The sequence below is a fragment of the Pogoniulus pusillus genome, chromosome 3, assembly GCF_015220805.1.
Source record: "Pogoniulus pusillus isolate bPogPus1 chromosome 3, bPogPus1.pri, whole genome shotgun sequence".
In the NCBI taxonomy this organism is placed as follows: Eukaryota; Metazoa; Chordata; class Aves; order Piciformes; family Lybiidae; genus Pogoniulus; species Pogoniulus pusillus.
The window spans coordinates 30,629,127-30,652,389 of record NC_087266.1 but is presented as its reverse complement, the minus strand read 5'-3'; the positions used below and the strand labels follow the sequence as shown (position 1 = coordinate 30,652,389).

Below are 23,263 nucleotides of genomic sequence, written 5' to 3'. Positions count from 1 at the left end.
TGTACTACATAGAACTATACTTTTACACTATGCTTTTTAATGCACATTAGTTGACTGTTTCTTCCTGAGAGGTATCGCAGATCGTGTACAGCTGTAGGTAACGGCTGCACAAAGCTTTCTGGGGTAAAAGCTGGAAGTTTATGTATTACTCATTTTAAATCTGCAATGAAGTATATGTAAATATTGCACATTTAACACAGTATTTAATCAAAATCTGACTTAATTTATTGTGCTGCACACTGAATAAATCCATTTACTACATTTGTGAAGAGAAACAGTAAATGAGAATTCCAACAATAATTTTGATATTTTGACATATCCTGTTCCTAATTGATAAAAAACATTACTTTTCTTCCTCTTACAAACACAAATCAGTAACCACGTATATAAATTTCACTCACATTGTGTTTATGACTAAGTTGATTGTCATGTTACTGTTGTAAGAGTCACTGTGCATTCATTTAAAGTGCACTATAACAAAACTCTCAATTATTGCATCCCACAGAAAGAATAGATTTGAGTGGAATATCTACCATGAATACTGAAAGATGGCACAGTGAAGTGCAAGAATAGCCAAGACTGAAATAATTACCTTCATATTAGGAACATGAACAACATCCCCATACTGGTCTTTTGTTTGTACTGTAATAACAGTTGGCCAACCACATCGAATGTCATCCTTATTCAAAATCAATGATGTCTTTTGAGGATCAGCATATGAATCTGGCTGAAGCCACCTACCACAAAGAACATCTAACATTAAAACTCTTTATAGTCCCACAAAGAATAAATTCTTACCCTGCACAAAAACCAGACTTCCAGTTGAGAAAGTACACAGATGGTCTGAACATATAAATGCTTTTATCTAAATATATTAATAGAAATTTTATGGAGAAATTGTTTTATTTAACTTATATTTGATACAGTTATTGAAGTTCTACAGCTAGTTGTATAGACAAGCAACAATGCACAGGTTTTAAAATTTAGCAGATAACTACAAGTTTTGCAGTAAACAGAAAATGGTTAAAATACTATGACTATCAAGTAATGGGTTTATTCATGCAGCACACAATTTTTACCTCGCAAGTCGCCCACCACTTGATCCTGGTACACAAGCAATGAAATCTTCCAGAAATGATTGCTCATTGCTTTGTACCTGCAGTGGAAGATTTCCTTCAAGAGCTTCCAAAATGGTTGGTGAGTGAGATAGTGCCAAGCCTTTCCCAAGAATGCCAGAGTGAGATTTGCACACCTTTGTGAAGTTAAAAAATGCAGACAAAACAGCCTTTCAGTACTTTACATGTAGGCACTTTCCCATAATATGACACAATTGGTACAGACAGTTAGGGCGCTGAAGACTAGCTCAATCTAAGAAACTGAATTATCACCAAGTATGAAAAAAGGCATTCCGAACATGTGATGAATGTGCATGTTTCAAAAGAAAAGGCTATAGACAGAATTTATAGAAAAGGTAGATCTCTCAAAGAAAGATATTATTGAGTGAGACAAACTAAAATCCCTTCTTTGCAAGAAGGGGAGGAATGTAGAATGATGTATGAAATACTGGACAGAAGGAAATGTAAAAATGAATCACAGAGAATCACAGAAACACGGAGGTTGGAAAAGCCCCTCAGGATTACCAAGTCCAACCTATAACCCTACTCTGCAAGATTAATCTTAAACCATAGCCCTAAGCACCACATCCAAACGACCCTTAAACACATCCAGGGCTGGTGATTCAATCCCCTCCCTGGGCAGCTCATTCCACTGCCTGACAACTCTCTCCATGAAAAACTTTTTCCCATCACTTGCATGTGCATGCTCCTAAGCTCACATTTAGAATTGGAATATGGTGAGCTCAAGAACAGAATGTGAACATCTGACTCCTCCTAGACAGCTTCTGCTTACTACTCTGTCATCTAAAGCGTATGCGCTGGTGTCACACTGTAGTTCTGCCATGTTTTTCAAAGTCACAGTACAACTGCATTTCAAAACAGTTGTCCTGAAGATAATTAACAAAGAAAATGTGAGAACTTTTTTTTAATTGTTTCATCACCAGCTAGGGACTATAAATAGCTACCATCATGAGAAAATACCGTCAGCAAAACAGAACAACCACAATCATATTATTTGGGACTCAATAAATGTTATCTCTCAAGTGAAAAATGATTTTATTTCTGCAGCTACAAAGACATATTAAGGATAATTTAAAAAAAACTGCTAAGTAATGCAACATAAACCAAACATTTAGGTATTTTGGAATGTAAGAAAAGACTGTATGAGGCACTGAGTGCCATGGTCTAGTTGACTGAATAGGGCTGGATGATAGGTTGAATTGGATGATCTTGGAGGTCTCTTCGAACCTGGTTGATTCTATGATCTAACTTCCTATGTGATATTGCATGCATTTTTTCCTAGATGAATTCATTACTAAAAAGATTTAATGTAAATATGAAATTTCTGTAAGACTTTCTTAAAGTGTTTTATACTAAGCTGGACTCTATTATAAAAACTTTAACAAGTGATTTTCTACCTCTAACAGTCAAAATGTTGTGTTTAACTATGTTGCAATGGATGAAATGCCACAGTATACCTGTAAGGCAGCCTCTTCAAGTATCTCAAGATCTTCCTCAAATTCATTAGCAGCTGTGAAAATACAAACACATTTTTTTAACAGTAATATTGGCATTTATCTACATACAGAATACGAAATTCAGTTCTCTTTAGTGAAGCCTTCTATATGACAAAACTTAAGTTTGAATGATGATGTGCAATAATGTTTAATCTGCATTTGAAAGTAATGTTTTCAAGTAACACATGCATGCAGCTGTGTAGTTCAGTGCACAAGCAAGTAAACAATACATGTCACATGAAACAAAAACTTGCTGCTTATGTTCTTATCTTCAAGACAGTATGTATGGCAAATCTTTGGACTAGATACTTTAAGAAGATTTTAGGAGGACAAAACTGCTTTCAGAAAGCACTATCTATGAGTATGCACCAGCTGCTCTCTTTTAAGAGCTTATACCAGTAACAGTGTTTGAAAACCTCTATCTGTGCACAATTTTGTAAATTATGTTTTCTCCTAAAACATAAAACTCATATATGTTCTACTATACAATATTTGTTTCTCAGAAATACAACTCAGTGTGATTCCAGGGTGACCAGAATTGCCAAACACAGTCTTTTAACAGAAAAGTGAAACAGTAAGGTTACCATATTTTACTCTCTCTCAAAAACATGTCAGGCAATTCTACTAGTCAGAAGAAAGAGAAATGAAAAGAATTAAGTCCTAAGGTATTTTTTATCTTCAGGGAAATAGATATGTAAAACACACAGCTCTCAGATACAGCTTCCACCAAATTTGAAACAAGTAACTATGCTAAATACATTGATCAACGCCACACTGCTGTTTAAGTCAGATCTTTGTCACAGAGCAGCTTCTCTTTTGGGAAGAAGTAGCTTAAATTTAAGTCTTGGAGAGCTGGAAAGGAGAAAGTGTAACATTTTGAATATGGTAACTCAACTAAGTTTTCCTAATACATGAAGGAATCACTGTTTGGTCCATCTCCCTTGGGAAGAAAAAAGGCTAAATTTTCTTGACATTCTTTCAAAACACTTTTTTTTGCTAATGGTTCTACAGAAATACTTGCATAAGTACTTATATACAGAATTTTATATAAAATCATATAGTACATATACACACACAACTACTAGGAAGCAAGGTTGTAAAGACAGCTTCCTCAAGTCACCACAGCAAGACAAATCATATGGATAAAGAGGAAGATGGAAGGGTTCTACAAGGATGACACTAACAACTAGTAACTTTGAAGTTATTTCAATTATGCTATTTTCCTTGGCAGACTCTTCAAGAAGTTTATGATCTTCATTAAAAATGAGGCATTTGAAGAGTACTTAATTGGATCCAAGAAGTCTGAAGAGTATCTGGGACAGAGGAGGACTTACTTTACCTAGTTTTGGGCAGTGAAGCATGAGATAATGAGACTTTTGTATCATAAAGCATCTACAGCAAATGGAGGAGAAACAGGCTCCTCCTTTGGGTGATTAATCTTTCTTACATCTTAGGACAACATGAAATATACTCTGCAGATGTCTAAATTAAATTTAAAATAAGGTTAGCGCTACTAGCTTAGATACAGACACCTAACTCCTAAATGTCAAAGTTCAAGCATTGTTAAGCTGCTAATTATTTTGTGAGTTGAGGCCTTTTCTTAGGTTACTTTCTTTATCCTGCATGCAATCACACAGATAACAAAGGCAGAACTGTGAAAATTGTTTAAAAACTGTGAACAGTCTAATAATAGGGTCTTCCTGTGTGTAGGCCTTACAAGACAGTCTTTCCTATGGTTAAGTTCTTAAAGGACATTCCGTTCCGCAAGTGATACTGCTCTGCTGATGAGATTAAAATTACCATATTACTACCAAAGACACTATTTCACTTGAAGCAAAAGGAAGATGGAAGAAAAAGAGATCTGACACTAGGACATTTAACTGTCACAGTGCTCTTCTGAGGCACTAAGCAAAACACTTGAAACAAAATAATAGAAAAACGGAAACAGTCTTAAAAAGCCTGCACAGTGTTTTCCATTTGCAAACACTACTACTGGTAACTCATGAATTTTGTTTATTCACAGTTTACAGTGATCTTGTAGAGAAACAGCACACATGCATGACATTAGCACTGTCATATTATCAGCAACACTAACAGATTTTGCTGATTCCTTGAGTTGGTGCTAGATAAATGGACAAATAAATCAATTCTAATTACGTCAATAAATCAAGAAACTCTTTGCAGTCAACACACCTATCTCTCCTCTCTTGCACATGAAACACAATGACTTTTATAGGTGCCTGAGAACTGTATAGGTAATTGAACTACATGTTTAATTTAAAGTTGCTCCTATCTGAAAGCACATAAAGCCTAGGTATGTACCACCTACTTTTCCTCCATGTTTTAGACATTCAAAATTATAACAAACTGAAATATATCTCCGAAGAGAAGTACTAAGTATTAGAAAAACTCAGAAATAAAGTCAGAAGTATTTAAATTGCATCTTTCTTCTTTTGCATGGGAGAAAATTAGGATAAATGAATGCTAGCGAAGTCAAGAAAACTGGGGAGTTAATGTGCTTTTTTGCAGAGTAAGAGAAGAGGGAATTATTTCACAGAATAACAGAACATTAGGGGCTGGAAGAATGTCTTGGGTTCTAATTCAAATTCCCAGACACTCCAACAAATTTGATAGACCCAATAACAATTTGTAGAGTGCCCTCCCCTCTTCCCCCTTCTTTCCCAAAGGAAGGGATTAGATAGAGGGAGAGAGAGAGGTAAACACACCTGAATAAATCAATCTCACTTGATTTGGAAGTTAAAAGGAAAAGTTTAACAATAACTTAGAAAGGTTAACTCAATAACTCTGAGTTAAGAAAATTTTACAAAGGACAGGGAAGGGGAAAATAGCAAACCACAAAAGGTAAAAATACAACCCGAGTTTGTGATGATGGCTTTGTCTGCCTTGTGGGTGCTGGCCATGTGGTATGCTGGTATGTAGGTAGTGGAGAGAGATGCTGAGAGTGAGGTAGGGGGAGCAGCAGAGAGAGAAAGAGAAACAGGAAGTGCCCCTCCTTTTATAGGACAGGAAGTGGGGGGGGAGTGGGCTAACCATCACCTGGTGCTGTGATCCACCCCTGGGGACAGGTCAAGACCCCTAGGGTCAGGTTCAGGGTTACTCCCCCTGGAGTGTTAACGCTATACGAAGGGACCTCAAAAGATCATCCAGTCCAACCCCCCATGCGAGAGCAGAATCACCTAGAGTTAAGTCACACAGGAAAGCGTCCAGGCAGGTTTTGAATGTCTCCACAGTAAAAACAACTACTCTAGGCAGCCTGTTACAGTGTGTTGTCAGACTCACATTAAAAAAGTTTTTCCTTATATTAATGTGGAAAACTATGAAATTAAACTATAGAATTTCCTGTACTTTTGAGAGAGAAATACCAATCTACCAGTGCAACTGAGATGCCTATTTATAACAATGAAATTCACACATTCAAATACCCACGCAAAATACTGAGTTAAACTCAAATCGGGTTTTGTGGTTTTAATGGCACACTGATCAATGCTTTCCTCTCATTAATATATACTTCCAGTCTCATTAATAGTATTTGAGATCTCATTTGTCCTCCTAAATTAAAACGATCAACAAGATAGCCTATTACAGATTATGAGGTTGTTTTTCCTATACACTAATTTCAATTAGGAGAAATGCTATTACACAGAATATGGCTGCACCATTAGAAGTTTTTATTCAATCTCCACATACATTAATTGTCATATACTTATTTTTCCTTAATTTTAAATTGAATTTGGGTTACTGTGAACTTTTATTTGCTTCATCTGCCACAGAAGTATGCATTTTATTTTTTAAATAATTGTTAAAAAAAACAAATGTACAGCACAAACATTTTAGGCTGTAAGATGCAGTGGTTACTTTCAATTTTAAACAAGTGATTTTACATTTTGCAATTCAATTTTGCAGGTATTTTTAATTCATACGTGTGGAGTGAAGGGAGAAAAAATACAAGAGTGAAAGGGAAACACAAACAATATACCTGCACATTTGTGAAGTACCACGATGAAACTGTAGGACATAGGTCGTATACTGCTACACTACCTGTGGAGGGGGCGAGTTGGTTCAGATTTAAATGACCAGGTTTCCCTTCTCCACATACACACACACAGGGAATGGTGCAAGCAGAAACCACCACCACTTTACTAATTTAATTCAGTTTTAACAAAAGGTTTTGTATGGTTAACTGTAACTAAAGGCAATGTTCTGTACTAATACAGAAATGTGAAACAACAATGAAATAAAGTCTGTGCTCTGAATGATACTTACCAATAGGAAGTGCTAGATCTTTCTTCATCAAAGCTGCTGCACATAATCCTCCTAGATTTGCCAATTCCTTCTCCAGTTGAATAATGCCCTTAAAATTGAAACAATTTTTAAAACAAAAATTTAAACAAAAAATGGTGTCAGAAAACAGGATAATTAGTACATTTCCTTGACACTGCTTTATCCTAAGAGATACTGTGAGAAACACTTCAAAGTTTCTCAGTGATATACCTCTTAACATACATACTGGTGTAGATAGCTGTGACATAGGACAGCAAATGAAAGTTTTTAAAACAATTTCAACTAGGTAAGTTTATTAATAAATGTAGTCTGCTATGAACAGCTGAAGGAAACTGCCTTTTGTCTGTAATGTTAAAGAGAAAGGAAACTTCCTATCACAAAAAAAGCAATGCTTCTTCTAAGCTTTCTATATACGTGTAAGTATGTATTGCACAAGCTCACATTCCAATCTGCCAGGAGATGTTCTTGACAGATTCCCACTTCTATGTACACCATGAAGTTATTTTGTCCCATGGACACTTCTGTTACAGATGTTTCAGACTCCCCCCCCTCCTACTATACCTGAAAACACGAGACTCTCTCCATCAGTACCTTTCAATCTTGTTCACAAGAGAAAACAACAAAAAACAAAACCAAACCAACAGACAAAGCATCCAACAGACAAAGCATCCAACAGACAAAGCATCCAACAGACAAAGCATCCAACAGACAAAGCATCCAACAGACAAAGCATCCAACAGACAAAGCATCCAACAGACAAAGCATCCAACAGACAAAGCATCCAACAGACAAAGCATCCAACAGACAAAGCATCCAACAGACAAAGCATCCAACAGACAAAGCATCCAACAGACAAAGCATCCAACAGACAAAGCATCCAACAGACAAAGCATCCAACAGACAAAGCATCCAACAGACAAAGCATCCAACAGACAAAGCATCAAAACAAGACCACCCAATTTTCAAATACATGGAGGATGCCGGGTGTAAGGATCAGGGAGAGATCAGTATGGCTAGAGAGATTGTAGCTAATTTTTAAACCATAGAGAAATGTATCTGATATTTTCCCTCCAACTTGTCCCAGCCATGTACAGGTTCAGCCTCTAATTTTGCTCACAAAAAGATTTTGGCACCGAAGACAAACACTGACACTAAAGACATCTGGATAGTTCAGCACACCTCTGGCAGATGCCTCTAACAGAGCGGGAAGGAAAACAACCCCCACAAAGGAACAGTGGGGCAGACGGGAAATCTACACCTGATGGATCTCCTAAAGCAGACTTACAGAAATTTGTTATATGGAAAGTAGGATAAAAAAAAACTTATTGGGAAAGAGCCTTCAGGATCAGAAACTCTGGACTTATATTCTCTAAGACTCCCAAGAAGACTGAGAAGTGTCCAAAATGCATTTCGAATGAATGCATCAATAAACTGCACATTTAGGACTCATAACAGCAGCTTCTGAAATAGAAAGGTCTGGACATGACAGTTCCCTACTGTGTGAACATCCTTTTTGAAGGTAGCTTTTGCACATACTTTGTAGCTTTAACAGTGACCAGCAAAAGTCTTCCATTTTAATCTGTAAATCTGTATTTTTTTTTCAAAATCTTCAATTTAAACAAAGTTTAAAAATTCAGCTACTCTCAATCTCTTAATGCACTTGCTCACACTCAGTGGTATCTTCCAGTTTTTGCAGAGACCTCCCTAACAAAAGAATGCCATTCAATATACTGTATTTTGCCAACAGTACCAGATGAAGTTTGTGCTTTGAAATTACAAAATAATCAGATATATTAACGGACTTGAATTAGGTCTTAATGATAGTTCTATTAAAGTAGAGGAAACACACAGTCACCAGTGTCCATTTCAGAAATTGTGATCATAAAACTCCTACAAGAACCTTGCACTGTCTTTGTTCAACTACTTAATTTAGTCATGGAGATTTTAGTCCCAAGATGCAAGGTATATGTACATACTGTAAAAGTTTTATTTTTATTTATAGGGCTTTAAATTGGGAGTGTTTAGGCTATTAAAAAGTACATTTGAACACAATTACTTGCAACTTTTCTTTAAATGACAGTTAACATATTGGTTAGAATATTTTAATGCTGAGTGTTAAGAGCATTTGTAAATACTTTTGAAAGATTCACCTCTTAAGTGAAGCAATGGGACCAAAGACTCTCAAAGAAGGAAAGGGCTATTTTTCTGTAATTACTATAAAGTATATTAAGTGTTTTCAGTAATCTCTCAAAATAAGCAAAAATAAAGCACTGGCCCAAGGATACAGAGAAATGTTATCTTCACTTTTCAATAAAGAAACAATGGTGAAAATAAGTGGTGCGCTTAAAGGTAAGATGAAGTGACCAGCGCACAAAATCTCACCCTAAATGACTGTGGCATTTCCAGGGACTTAGTATGAGTAAACACTGGAAAAACATTAAAAGTTTGTCATTCCATAATTGGCAGTGACAGTAAAATACAAAGAATTACAAATCTGAAAGACCCAGGCCTTTGGATTTTGGATGAAAGACCTGGTCAGCATTCTAGGAAATTTCATATCTCATTAAACACACTAGATTAAATCATGCTGTGAATGTGCAGACTGCCACATTTACTAGAAGTAACAAACTTAAAAAAAAGCCATTCCAGAAATATACAGATCAAAGCAGTCCAGCTAAATATCATCTGTAACAAAAAAAACCGAAAAAACCAAACAACTTATACCAAAGAAATTTAAAAACATTTTGCTAATGCTATTTAGTAAGAATGGAAATACAAAGACTTAAAAAAAAGAGAAAAAGAAAAGAGTGAATTAATAGGTGAAGAAATTGTAGACACTTCTTTTTCCTTACCTCCTCAGAACCTGGACTAAATTCGTATCCAATTGCATAGGATTTGAAACCATAAAAACAAGCCTTTTCATCTTTCACATAGTCAGACGCAGTCTCCAGAGAAAAAAGAGCTTCATTTCCTTATAGGAAGTAAAAGGACAAAGTAATTTTTTTTAAGTACTGTTTATCCTCTTTTGTATGCTTCTTCTATATAAGCATATCTCAAACCCAAGCTTTATATATAACATGTGAAGAAAAAAAAATGTTAACATGCATGTCAATATTTCAGACAAGAAACCAAATATAAGCATAATTAACGTAGCTACAGCCAACGGTTCATAATGAACTATTGCCAACTTATATGAACACATCTTTTCAACTTTGTTTTCCAAGATGATTTCATAGAAAAAGTCAAACTTTTTCATTACTTCAATAATTCACATTGCTAGAAATTACTGCAGTATCTATTACCTGGCAATACTAATACCATGGTAGGCCATCCTGAGGATCCAGAAAATTTTTTCAATTCTATCCATGAATTTAGGTTTTCATGAACAGAGGCATGCTTTGGTCCAAATCCTAAACTCTGTGCAATTCTGACAGGAATTAATAAACGAAGAACATCCTCTGATTGAGCAGTGCCACACTGAGTGTCAAATTCTATTGTTATCCACCGGACACATTCAGGAAAAGTTACCTAAAACAAAATAGTAACTTAATTAGGTGCATGACTGGGGGGCTAGCTTTTCTCTTAAGATATATTTCTTCATTTTCACCTTGTTTTAGCTCTTTAGGCTGTGAAAGTGTTTCTATTATGTAAATCTGTAGAGTTCATAGAATCATAGAATCAACCAGGTTGGAAGAGACCTCCAAGATCAGCCAGTCCAACCTAGCACCCAGCCCTAGCCAGTCAACTAGACCATGGCACTAAGTGCCTCATCCAGGCTTTTCTTCAACACCTCCAGGGACGGTGTCTCCACCACCTCCCTGGGCAGCCCATTCCAATGGCAAATCACTCTCTCTGGGAAGAACTTCCTCCTAACATCCAGCCTATACCTACCCCGGCACAACTTGAAACTGCGTCCCCTTGTTCTATTGCTGGTTGCCTGGGAGAAGAGGCCACCCCCCACCTGGCTACAGTGTCTCTTCAGGTAGTTGTAGACAGCAATGAGGTCACCCCTGAGCCTCCTCTTCTCTATCTTATTTTGATATACTTTATATTAATATCAACATAATTTATTCTTTCAAATTCTGATATACTGGAAATGGTTCATAACTCACTGAATTATACTCATGTATTAAAACATGTCCATCTCAAGCATTTGTGTTCATATTATTTGTGATTGTTTTTGAAATGTCTCCACTGGATCATTAAGCAAAACAACCACAGACTATTATGAACATTTAACACTCAAATACTTTTTAAAATGCAAACTTCAACACCTTCAGTAACTGTTCTGTGCAGTTCTAGAGAGGTATGCAGATGCTGAATCACACTTGTGAGTATGGCCTGCAGTACAATAGCACACAGTTGCAGAAATTCATAAGCAGTAACAAGTACAGCCATGTAACTTACGCCTCAGCCCTTTACTAAACTAGAAAAACACATCCTTTCTCCATTGACCACTGAGTAAAATCTAATTTTATTGCTGTAGTCATCCCTGTAAAATAGAATGAATCCTGCTTAGAACAATTTAATACAGCTAAATCTTCAGAATATTTATAATCAACTATAATAGTATGTTATGTATCAATGTTTTAATATATAGATGGTCCAAGTGAAAGCAAATAATGAAAAATTTAAATTGGCAGACCACTAATAGCCAGCATAGAGATCCACACACCGTAATGCAGATTAATTTGACTAGAACTGATGCTAGCTATTTTTAAAAAGCATTGTTTTAGTGTTATGTAAGCAAGTCTGAGATTAGATAATGTATACATTAAGGCTTCCAACTCTATGATCTGTACAACTACAGGTAAGAAACTGTGCATGATAGTAAAAAAATCCCGTACCGAGCAAATTTAAGGACTTACAAAAATCACAGAATGCCAGGTTGGAAGGGACCCCAAAGATCATCTGGTCCAACCTTTCAAGGTGGTAGTGTAGAGTTTAATTGAGGTGGTCCACCATCTTGTCAAGCTGAGTCTCCAAACTGATGAATGCAGGGGAATCCACTACTTTTCTTGGGAAATTATTCCAATGTCTAACTGTTCTCATGGTGAAAACACGGATTCCAATTGGAATTTCCCCATGAGTACCCATTACCCCTTGTCTTTTCCACTTGACTCCACATAAAAACGGAGTCCACCCTTTATGTACTGGTATGTGATAATAAGGTCTCCCCTATGCCTTCTCTTCTCAAGGCTGAACAAAACCAGTTCTCAGCCTTTCCTCACATGGCAGGTCTTCCAGCCCTCTGATCATTCTTGTGGCCCTTCTCTGGACATCTTTATCTTTTTTGTACAGTGAGGACTAAAACTGCTCACAGCACTCCAGAACTTTAGAGTAGATACCTGCATGAAGAGCTTAATACTACACTAGATTCCACTATACTTGTTGGACATACAGAGGTTTCTCTAGAAAGCAGTACAAAAACAATACAGGAAACACTATGAATTATCATCTGTGGCAACAATTTTGCACACAGCAAAATGTGACAAACCAAAATACACTTGGCAATAGCTTTTAAGAAGCAACATGTGCACTTAGAACAGTTCTTACCTTGTAGTGTGTAACACAGGCAGGTTTATAGGGATGCTCACTTTCTACAACAGCATAGTGATTGGAGGTAGTACAAGCTGAAAGCCCTTGCTCAGGTTGGTTTCCTGTGGTACTGTCTGTTGACTGATTTGGGTTAAAAGCTGGAGGGGTGTATTTCTGATTCAGAACTGCCACAGAAGGGAGTAACTGTTGTACTAGGCCAAAAACCTCAACAGCAACCTGTAACATAAGACCACACACAATGAAGTACTGCTTATGACTAGGTGAAAATGGTACTTAGAAACTTACCTCTCACTGCAATAGGTGTTCTGGATATTCTCAGAATATTACTACCACCATTCATTCAGTTATTTTAAAATTCTGTATCTACACTATTCTGTTTGAGATTCATGTAGTGATGCATTTTCTAATACTCCTCTTGAACACTTGCCAAAGTTGAACGAAAAAATATCTGTATGCAATTGCAAGATACCTTCACTAAAGCACCTATTAAAAAGCTGTAACAGTAACACACAATAAGCACGAGTCAACAGAAAGCAAGTAATATACTGAAGTCACAGTCTCGTTATACCTTTAGTAACAATGCTGTTTTTCTCAAATATTCAACATATTTTAATGTGTGTAGTGCTTAGTACTACATTATTTCCTGTTACTCTTTACAGCATTTTCAAAGGAGAGGAACACTTCTAAAGCAAAGCACTTGGTTCATTATAGTAACAAAGTAATTAAAATTTCAACACTTTTTAATTAAATGACTCTGCTGTTTTTAAAGTACTCAGTCTTCTTTTCTTCCCCTTCAAAAAAAATCAGTAGAGATCTTGCAGTTAAAGAACAAGCAACAGAAGATAATAGTGTCTACTAGCTAAATATCAATGATATTTGTGTATTTAGCAACAGACTTCAAGAGTGTTCCAGACCAGACACATGGAAGAGTGCTATGCTGCTGAGAAATAAGATTGCTTTTATTTACATCTAGCATCTTCCTATCCCTAAAATTGACAGAAACAACAGTAATGAACAGCTACCATCGTTTTGTACATTTAATGTAAAAATGGAATTTATGTGATGTAAAAAAAACCAAAAGCATTTCATCCTACCAAATTCACAATGAGTTGTAAATGCAGATTCTTATAACCATTTTGTCCCCTGCTGTTAAAACCTGCCACTTTTTTTTTTATAATGTATTCATTTTAAGTTTTAAAAAAGTAATTTTTAAAACATGACACATTTTTAGATTCCTGACTCTTGGAGAAGTCATTAGTCATATTGTCAAGCAGGAACCGCTAATTCATGAAATCAAAGAGATTGAGATGTTTAGCTATCCAGAGTAAACATTTTCCTTGTTTATCATTCTTAATTTTCTCCAGTAATTTCTGTTGAAGATCATACCTTGGGAATAGCTGCTGCTACTGGTCCGATGTAGGCTATTATGAGGGGAAGCAGCATTGAAAACAGACTTGAAGAGCTGAGTAGTTCTGGAATGTCTTCAGCTAAACAAAGAATTGCCAACAGAGGTATTACTGATAAATGTACTATGGTTCATAATGCATCTTACTTTTCTGGTTTGTTTCTTGTGGGTGAAACTTCAAGTTTCAACAGTAGTTTTTACTTCAAATTATTTTCATAATCATTGTTAAATTCTAAACTTCTGAAGCTCACTTGTAAACGAGTCATTAAATACACGCCTTTAAAAAAATCCTCCTTCAATTACAGCTTAATTTTATTGCATTCTTTGCCATTTTGTGAAGCTGTGTTCTTAATTTCTGTGGTATAAAATGTAGCACAAGCAGCGCCAATCAGCCCTCCAAAACAATTTCTATAGCACTACGTAATAGGCACATTTTGACTAGAATGGTTGAAGACACTGATGTCTACATTGTTCAAAAATGGATGTTTAAATGCTTATAAATGCTTTTACACTCACCAGTCTTCCAGATTCCTACCACTGTGCAAAACATGCAAGAAAACCTTGGTTATTGACCCATCATTGCCTTTCTTTTGGAAATGAAGAATCTTAGCCGCTTTAAATAAATCATAGAATCATAGAATCAACCAGGTTGGAAGAGACCTCCAAGATCAGCCAGTCCAACCTATCCCCGAGCCCTAGCCAGTCAACTAGACCATGGCACTAAGTGCCTCATCCAGGCTTTTCTTCAACACCTCCAGGGACGGTGTCTCCACCACCTCCCTGGGCAGTCCATTCCAATGGCAAATCACTCTCTCTGGGAAGAACTTCCTCCTAACATCCAGCCTATACCTACCCCAGCACTTGAGACTGCGTCCCTTTGTTCTATTGCTGGTTGCCTGGGAGAAGAGGCCACCCCCCACCTGGCTACAATGTCCCTTCAGGTAGTTGTAGACAGCAATGAGGTCACCCCTGAGCCTCCTCTTCTCCAGGCTAAACAACCCCAGCTCCCTCAGCCTCTCCTCATAGGGTTTGTGTTCCAGGCCCCTCACCAGCTTTGTCACCCTTCTCTGGACACTTTCCAGCATCTCAACATCTCTCTTGAATTGAGGAGCCCAGAAGTGGACACAGTACTCAAGGTGTGGCCTGACCAGTGCTGAGCACAGGGGAAGAATAACCTCCCATGTCCTACTAGCCACACTGTTCCTGATCCAGGCCAGGATGCCATTGGCTCTCTTGGCCACCTGGGCACACTGCTGGCTTGTCTTCAGCCTACTGTCTATCAGTACCCCCAGGTTCCTTTCTGCCTGGATGCTTTCCAGCCACTCTGTCCCCAGCCTGTAGCGCTGCTTGGGGTTGTTGTGGCCAAAGTGCAGAACTCTGCATTTGGCCTTGTTAAATCTCATCCCACTGTCCTCTGCCCATCTGTCCAGCCTGTCTACGTCCCTCTGCAGGGCTCTCCTACCTTCCAACAGATCAACACCTGCTCCTAGCTTGGTGTCATCTGCAAACTTACTGATGCTGGACTCAATCCCCTTGTCCAGATCATCAGTAAAGACATTGAACAGGACTGGGCCCAGCACTGATCCTTGGGGAACACCACTAGTGACTGGCTGCCAACTGCATGTGGCACCATTCACCACCACTCTCTGGGCCCTGCCATCCAGCCAGTTCTTGATCCAGCACAGAGTGAATCTGTCCAAACCATGAGCTGCCAGCTTGGCCAGGAGCCTCTTGTGGCAGACAGTGTCAAAGCCTTTGCTGAAGTCCAGGTAGACTACATCCACAGCCTTCCCCACATTCAGCAGGCGGGTAACCTGATCACAAAAGGAGATTAGGTTGGTGAGGCAGGACATGCCCTTCCTAAACCCATGCTGGCTCAGACTGGTCCCTTGGCCATCCCGTAGGTGCTTTGTGATGGCACTCAAGATGACTTGTTCCATCACCTTGCCTGGCACTGAGGTCAGGCTGACAGGTCTGTAGTTTTCTGGCTCCTCCTTACGACCCTTCTTGTGGATGGGTATCACATTGGCTGGCTTCCAGTCTTCAGGAACCTCTCCAGTGAGCCAGGACTGTTGATAAATGATGGAGAGTGGCTTGGCCACCTCATCTGCCAGCTCTCTCAGCACCCTAGGATGGATCCCATCTGCTCCCATGGACTTGTGAGGATTCAAGTGGCTCAGCAGGTCCCTTAATTCTTCCTCATGGATTAGAGGGGGACTATACTGATCCCTGACTCCATCTGCCACTTCAGGAGTCCAGTTGTCCTGGAGACAACCTGTCCCACTATTGAAGACTGAGGCAAAGAAGGTGTTAAGCACCTCTGCCTTTTCCTCATCCTTTGTCACTATATTCCCCTCTCTATCTAATAAGGACTGGAGGTTGTCCTTGGCCCTTCTCTTGCCAGTCATATATTTAAAGAAACATTTTTTATTTTCCTTGACAGCCATGGCCAGCCTAAGTTCTAAATGGGCTTCTGCCTCTCTAATTTTTTTCTACAAGACCTAGCAACTTCCTTGAACTCTTCCTGGGACACCTCCCCTCTTTTCCAAAGGCGATATACTCTCTTTTTAATCTTTAATTCCTTCAGCAGCTCCCTGCCCATCCAGTCTGGCTGCCTGCCTCGTCAGCTCGTCTTCCAGTCAGTGGCACAGCCTGCTCCTGTGCCTTTAGGAGTTCTTTCTTGAAGTAGGTCCAACCTTCCTGGACCCCTTTATTTTCAAGGGCTCTTTCCCAAAGAACTTTGTGAGTTAGTTCCTTAAATAGGCTGAAGTCTGCCCTTCGGAAGTCCAGTGCGGAAGTTCTGTTGATGCCCCTCCTGGTTTCTCCATATATTGAAAACTCTATAATTTCATGGTCACTGGACCCCGGGCAGCCTCCAACCACCACATCCCCTACCAGGCCCTCTCTATTTGTGAGCAGCAGGTCAAGCAGGGCTGCCCCCCTGGTAGGCTCACGTAACAGCTGGGATAAGAAGTTGTCTTTCACACACTCTAGAAACCTTCCAGACTGCCTCTTCTCTGCAGCGTTAAAGTCCCAGCAGATGTCTGGTAGGTTAAAGACGCCCATCAGAACAAGGGCAGGTGATCTTGAGGCAGTCTCCAGTTGTTTAAAGAGTAGTAAGTCAACCTCTTCTTCCTGATTGGGTGGTCTATAACAGACTCCAATCAGGATACCGGTCCTGTTGGCCTTCCCCTTAATTCTCACCCATAAAGACTCAACTTGATCATCCTTGTTTTCTACCCCCATGACATCCAGAGCATCCTTAATATACAGAGCCACTCCTCCACCTCTTCTCCCTTGCCTGTCTCTTCTGAAGAGTCTGTAGCCATTGATTACAGCACTCCAATCATGCAAGTCATCCCACCACATTTCAGTGATGGCGACATCATCATAGTTTTCCTCCAGCACCAAAGCTTCCAGCTCCTCTTGTTTGTTACGCATACTTGGTGCATTAGTGTACATGCACTTCAGCTGGGCTGCTGCTTTTACCCCTATCTCTAGCCTACCATCCTCAAGTTCCTTTGGCTTATCTCTAGTGCTATCATGTTTAACCCCCTCCCTCTTCCACTCTAGTTTAAAGCCCTCTCAACAAGCCCAGCCAGCTCACATGCCAGGGTCCTTCTCCCTCTCTTTGTCAGTTGTATCCCATTTGTTGCTTGCAGACCTGTGGCAACACGAAGTTCCCCAAGATCAAAGAATCCTAAGTTTTGTTGGAGGCACCAGTCTCTGAGCCACTTGTTAATCAAATGCGCTTTCCTATTCCTCTCTGCATTCCAACCTGTGACTAAGGGTAAAGATGAAATGACTACCTGTGCCCCTGCTCCCTCAACTGCTTTTCCCAGTGCCTTAAAGTACCTTTTGATACTTTTAGCCCTCTGTTATCAACCTCATAATTTCCTGCCTGTGTAACTAATAAGGGATAGTAATCAGAGAGCTTCACTACAGTAGGCAGCCTCCTAGTAACATCCCTGACCTGGGCCCCAGGGAGGCAGCAGACCTCCCTGTGGAAGGGGTCTGGCCAGCATATGGGGCCCTCTGCTCCCTTCAGAAGGGAATCACCAATAACAATTACCCTCCTCTTTTTCTTATGGATACCAGTTCTGACATGAGGAGGCAACTGATTTGTTTCAGTTGCCATCCCAGCCGGTGATGCTTCTGCCTCCTCCAATAAAACCACCTCACCCTCAACCTCTAGTGCCCTATATCTGTTGTGTAAGGGCAGCTGAGGATGTGAGGGTGGCTGGAAGGGTTTAACCTTGCCCCTTCTGGCAGGTACCTGGATCCATTATCCGTTGTTATTTGGTTTATCTCCCTCTGGTAAGGGGGACTGCAGAGCATGGTGCTGTAGGTCCAGCTCTCTTTCACATTCCCTTTCAGCCTTAAGCTGTTCCACTTCACCTTTGAGTTCAGCCACTAGGTTAAACAGACTATTAATCTGCTCACACCTAATGCAGCCAATGCCTCTGTCTCCCTCGACTTCGAGTGCCAGGCTCCAACACTCCTTGCAGCCAGTTGCCTGAACACCTGCATTCCTACGGGTGGGTTCTGTTTGGGTGCCCAGTTTTGCAAGTATTGTAAAGCTTTGACCTAGTTTTCACCATATGTGGCTTTCTTGGAAGTCCGATGGTAGCTAGTTAGGGGAATTTTTTTTTTTTTTTTTTTTTTTTTCTTTTCTCCCCGGCGCGCTGCGCTCAGCCGCAGGCTGCTCTCTCGCCGAACCAGGCTCTGGCGTCGCCACTGCCGCTCCTCGTTTAAATCACCCGCTCGCCAGGCACCGCCCCCTCTGCCTCACCTTCGAGCGAGCACTTAACACCACGCAGCTTACCGCGCCTGCCGCTTCGCTGCCCGCCTTCTGGGCTTGCCCGATTGAGAGAGCCGCAAAGTGGAGAAAAAAAAGCTTCGAGAAAGCGCGTTCCAGCTGAGCTAGCCTCGGTACTGCTCTCTCGCCGAACCAGGCGAGAGTTACTTGCTAAATTGGTGAACAAATTTACACAAGGTAAATCTGTGTATCTCAAGTGCAACTGAATGACTTAAAAAGTTACTCACAGTTTGTTACCAACAGGAACGAAAGGACAGAAAAATATTTTTTTGTAAAGCAAAAGAGAACTATCACAGGCTTGTATCACTAATATTCTGCTATTAACTCTTCCTATCAAAAGGACTCTGAAATATAAATTTTGAAAGTCAACATTTAAAAGCCTTACCATCAACAGCAAGAGCTCTGTGCAACAGATCTTTGGCTGCCCGCACAACAGCACTCACAACAGAAAGAGCCCTGCTACAATTTTTATCTTCTTCATTAGCTTTGTTCAAAAGCTGGGATTGCAGATCTCCATCATACTCACTCCTGGATTGTGGATTAAATTGAAGTAAGTTCACAAAATACAAAATTATATGAACAGACATGACTGATTGTATTTTAACATAGAATAAGTAAAACAATTTATGACAAAGTAGTGAAGGAATCAATAAAAAAAACCCACAGAGTATTTTGGAAACAATACCTTAGTCTTAGCCCTTTGTAGTAATTTAATTTTATATGGCAGAAAATATGAAAAGTATTTTTCTATAATGTTTCTTTTGGTTAGATGATTTTCAAACCACAGAAACATATTAACTGCTAAGCTCTTCCAAGGCTACCTACACTTTCCATGATTTAAATTAACCACCATTATGTAAAGATTTTTCTCTGTGTGTGTGTGCGTGTCCTAGAACTCTAGTTTTCTTGACAGCCTCAATCCTTTGTAGTTAGCATTTACTAGTGAGAGAGTGTATGCAATTCCTGGCTGGCTACTTTTCCACAAATCCTTCCAAATAATTTCTGCCTTTATCAGCGGTGCACTAACACACTTTTTTTGGCATGGCCTTTCTCAGCATTTGCACTTGTATTTGAGTGCACTTCAAACAAAATTAAGTGTGAATTTTACAAGCTTATATTTGACTGAATCTTTGTTGCTTTACTGACAGATCAAAACCTCAAATTACTATGTTTCAAACTGGGAATCTTCAAACTGACTAAGGCCACAGTCATCAATCAGATAACACTGAAGTTTCTATTGCCTGAGCACATTTCAAAGACACTGTGAGTGCATGCAGCAGCTTGAAAAATTCCCAAATGAAGCATTAATTTATTCTGTAACAGTTCAAGTTGTGCCATTGTGGTGCATTAAAAGCTTATTGGAATTTTATCACTGTTGAAACAAAAAAAAAGCCTGTATTGCTCTGATAGGAAGACAGCACTTTGGTATGAATTAAAATGCCTTCAAGATTCTATTTACTGAAATTTTATGTCCTTTGCTTTTCTAAAATCCAAGAAACAGTTATTTCAGTTCTGTTTCCACTTTTGCTTATATAAACACATAATTCTAGGAAGGAGAACAAACGCTTTCCTTGTTTTCTTTCTTCCTTCTTATATGAGTCTTCATAATAAACTTCCTCCAGATGCTGGAGGAATTTTATAAACACAGATATGCTCAATTTCAGGATATGAAATCAGTATGTGCACGACCCTAATCCCATTCTTTGATAAGCAATTACTGTTATTACTGACAAGAGGGATCTTTGAGCACAATCTATTTCAATTTTGTGTTTTAAAAGGCTTTAGAACTATTCTGCACTTCAAGTATATTATTATAATGTCTCTGCTGGCACTTTATTTCATTGTATTTTAGCTCCTTTAAGGCTTCAAGAGTAGCATATTCTTGTGAATTTTAGTCCAAAATACATGTAGCATTCCTTATTTTATACTCTTCATATTTTATTAGGTAAGTACATCTTATACGTAAGTAAATATCAAAGATAGTATTCCTTTCTCCTTTTACTACTTGGATCTTTCATTCACCAGCCTTTTATAACAAATGAGATTTGAGTAAAAGGTGTGATTTTTTTTGGCTGTACGAACAATGGTAGTAATTCATATACTCAGGTGCTGACATTCTGAAAATTATGTCTTCATTTATATCAGGGTAAACATCTCAAAAATGAAAGCAATGCTTTCTGCAAAAGCTTCACACTAAGTGAATTCCTAGTACCCTTCTCACAGACTAAAATAAGCTTCCCTGCAGAACAGTGTGCTATCTTGAGCCTAGCTGGGCTGTTTTAGTGAGAGAAATTAGACAAGAGGCTGTGAAAAGGAAACAATGATCATGTCTACTGCACTCATAGGCTTGCTGAGAGGTGTAAAAACAACAATACAAACATAGACAACACAGTTGCTGTGTGTCTCTAGCTGTCTGCACTTTTCTCCCTAACCTGCTGTCTGTGAACTAATCCTGCTTTCTAACTCCCCTTGGCCGTTCTTCTAAACTCACCTTGCATTTAAGGCAAACTCTGGGATAAGGTAAGAGGGGTGGAAAGGAGGTTGAAGGGTTTTTGGGAGCCCCTCCTGGGAATTCTGGTGTCTGGGAGGGGTGCTGTGTTTCGGTATTACTTTTTAACTTGTATATTTTTGTATATAAGTGCATATATTTGTGTATATATGCCTCTATATTGTGCAAAACTGTCAATATAGCTTCATTCGTTAATTTCCAGTTCAGCTGAGTCTAGTCTGGTTGATTTCATTAGAGTGGGGGTGCAGGTAATACCCAAACCATCACCAGAGAGCAAACTGTTACAGTTGACTCTCTTCTGATAGTTGCAATTTCTTCTATTACCTTTGAACTCTACAGTAAGAGAGGAGACATTTCACTCTCTCCTTTGCATCATTACATGGTTCAATTCTTTCTGGCAGTAGGGAAAGGGCCTGAATACAAGAAGGCTCTCAAAATCTCTTAGGTTACAGACTGAAACAGTGCATCTTACCAGTTCCCCATACTACTCCTTTAAAGTAGCAGACAGTGGACTTTCTTAAAGGTCCAAATTAAAAAAAAAAACATCCAAACAAAAAAGCAACAACAAAACAGCAACCCAGGAGTCAAAACAAGACTGGGAAGAGGCACAAAGAGTGTCCCAGAAAATTGTTTTCACTGAATAAATGAAGTCTGCAACTACAGCAGAGGAACACATAGCTCCTTCCTTGAACACACTCCAGATGTATTTATTTCTGTTACTTCTCCAAACCAGGTAGAGTATGATAGCACTATGATGGTTTTATTAGCTTTTTTTTGGATCATGAAACACACTAACCTGTAATAAAGAATCTGTGGAATCTGTCCTCGTGTTTGGTTTGTGCCATTACTGCTCAGACTACATGTGCTGAATGTAAACGTTACACCATCTGGACACTGAACTGTGGTCATTCCTCCATCTCCATTGGCAGTCCGGCTTCCGTAATTCCTCAGGCGAACCGCATATTTCACATTTTCCTTAAAAAGGAGAGTCAAAAAATAGTACATAGTATAAAACAAGTACACATAAGTTAGGTTTCAGGGTATTATGAAAACTCTTACTTGACATTAATACTGAAGTCTGAAAAAACCTCCAAAGCACTCTACAAATTAATTAACTGAAAAGGATCTAGCATTCAACACAAGTCAAAGCTCTTCTGAATTCCCAAACTATGAACTATCACTTAAGTAAAATATTACTGCTAACTATTTGAAGATTGGCCAGGTATCCAAGAAAATCAGCTGTGAAATCACACGCTAAAGTTGCATGTTAAAGAATATTCTGAAATTACTAAGAAATTACAATCCCTCTTATGCCAGTACAATAATTAATTTTTTACTTCCACTGCCAGAATTTGAACTTTCTTGTTACAGGATGGTAACTACAACTCCATAAAACAAACATGTCAACAACGTGTAAACATGTACACAAAAACCCTCAAACAATTTACACTGAACTTTTTCACTTTTGCAGCCTAAAGAGGCCATATGATACCTACAGATGTGCACTTCTGCTTACCTTCAGTGGAATGACCTTGTCAATTCTGATTTCAGCTATATCACCGGGAGAATCATCTGTGGTATAAGTTCCTTTAACCAATTCTAAAGATGTCCATCTATGAGAATGAGCTGAATCTCCAGTATGATCACTCTGATTCAAATAAGCAAAGTCACTTTTAATAATGTAAATGTTTGACATTCACAGGCCATGCATTACAAATAAAATGGTAAGAAACCTGTTCAGAGTCAACAAAAGCCTTTCTGCTGAGAAAGAACTTACTGAGCAAAGATGCTAATTTTCCATATCAACCTATGCTTGCACTTTGGAAGATAATAAAACCACTGGCTATGGTGAAAAGCTAGATGTAAAAGAAAAGAGTTTTTTCTTCATTAGAATAACACACAGCAGTTTTATGCTTCTTCTAAGGGAGTACTTCAACAACACTTAAGACATTTGCAGCTACAGCCTGACCATGCTGGCAGATTACCCTTTTCTCCCATTTTTGGTTTAAAATGTTTTAACTTGGTTTGCTTTATTTC

The 23,263-nt window shown here is 38.8% G+C and overlaps 1 protein-coding gene across 1 annotated transcript in view; it reads right to left on the bottom strand.

Annotated features, from left to right (window-relative positions):
• The window catches only part of MYCBP2 (MYC binding protein 2), a 246,847-nt gene that overhangs the window by 96,017 nt on the left and 127,567 nt on the right, over positions 1-23,263 (bottom strand). The window contains 11 exon segments of the mRNA XM_064173772.1: positions 593-737; positions 1,080-1,252; positions 2,594-2,646; positions 6,917-7,004; positions 9,787-9,905; positions 10,237-10,462; positions 12,491-12,709; positions 13,880-13,980; positions 19,103-19,245; positions 22,023-22,201; positions 22,743-22,874. Coding sequence (XP_064029842.1) covers positions 593-737; positions 1,080-1,252; positions 2,594-2,646; positions 6,917-7,004; positions 9,787-9,905; positions 10,237-10,462; positions 12,491-12,709; positions 13,880-13,980; positions 19,103-19,245; positions 22,023-22,201; positions 22,743-22,874 — 1,578 coding nt within the window.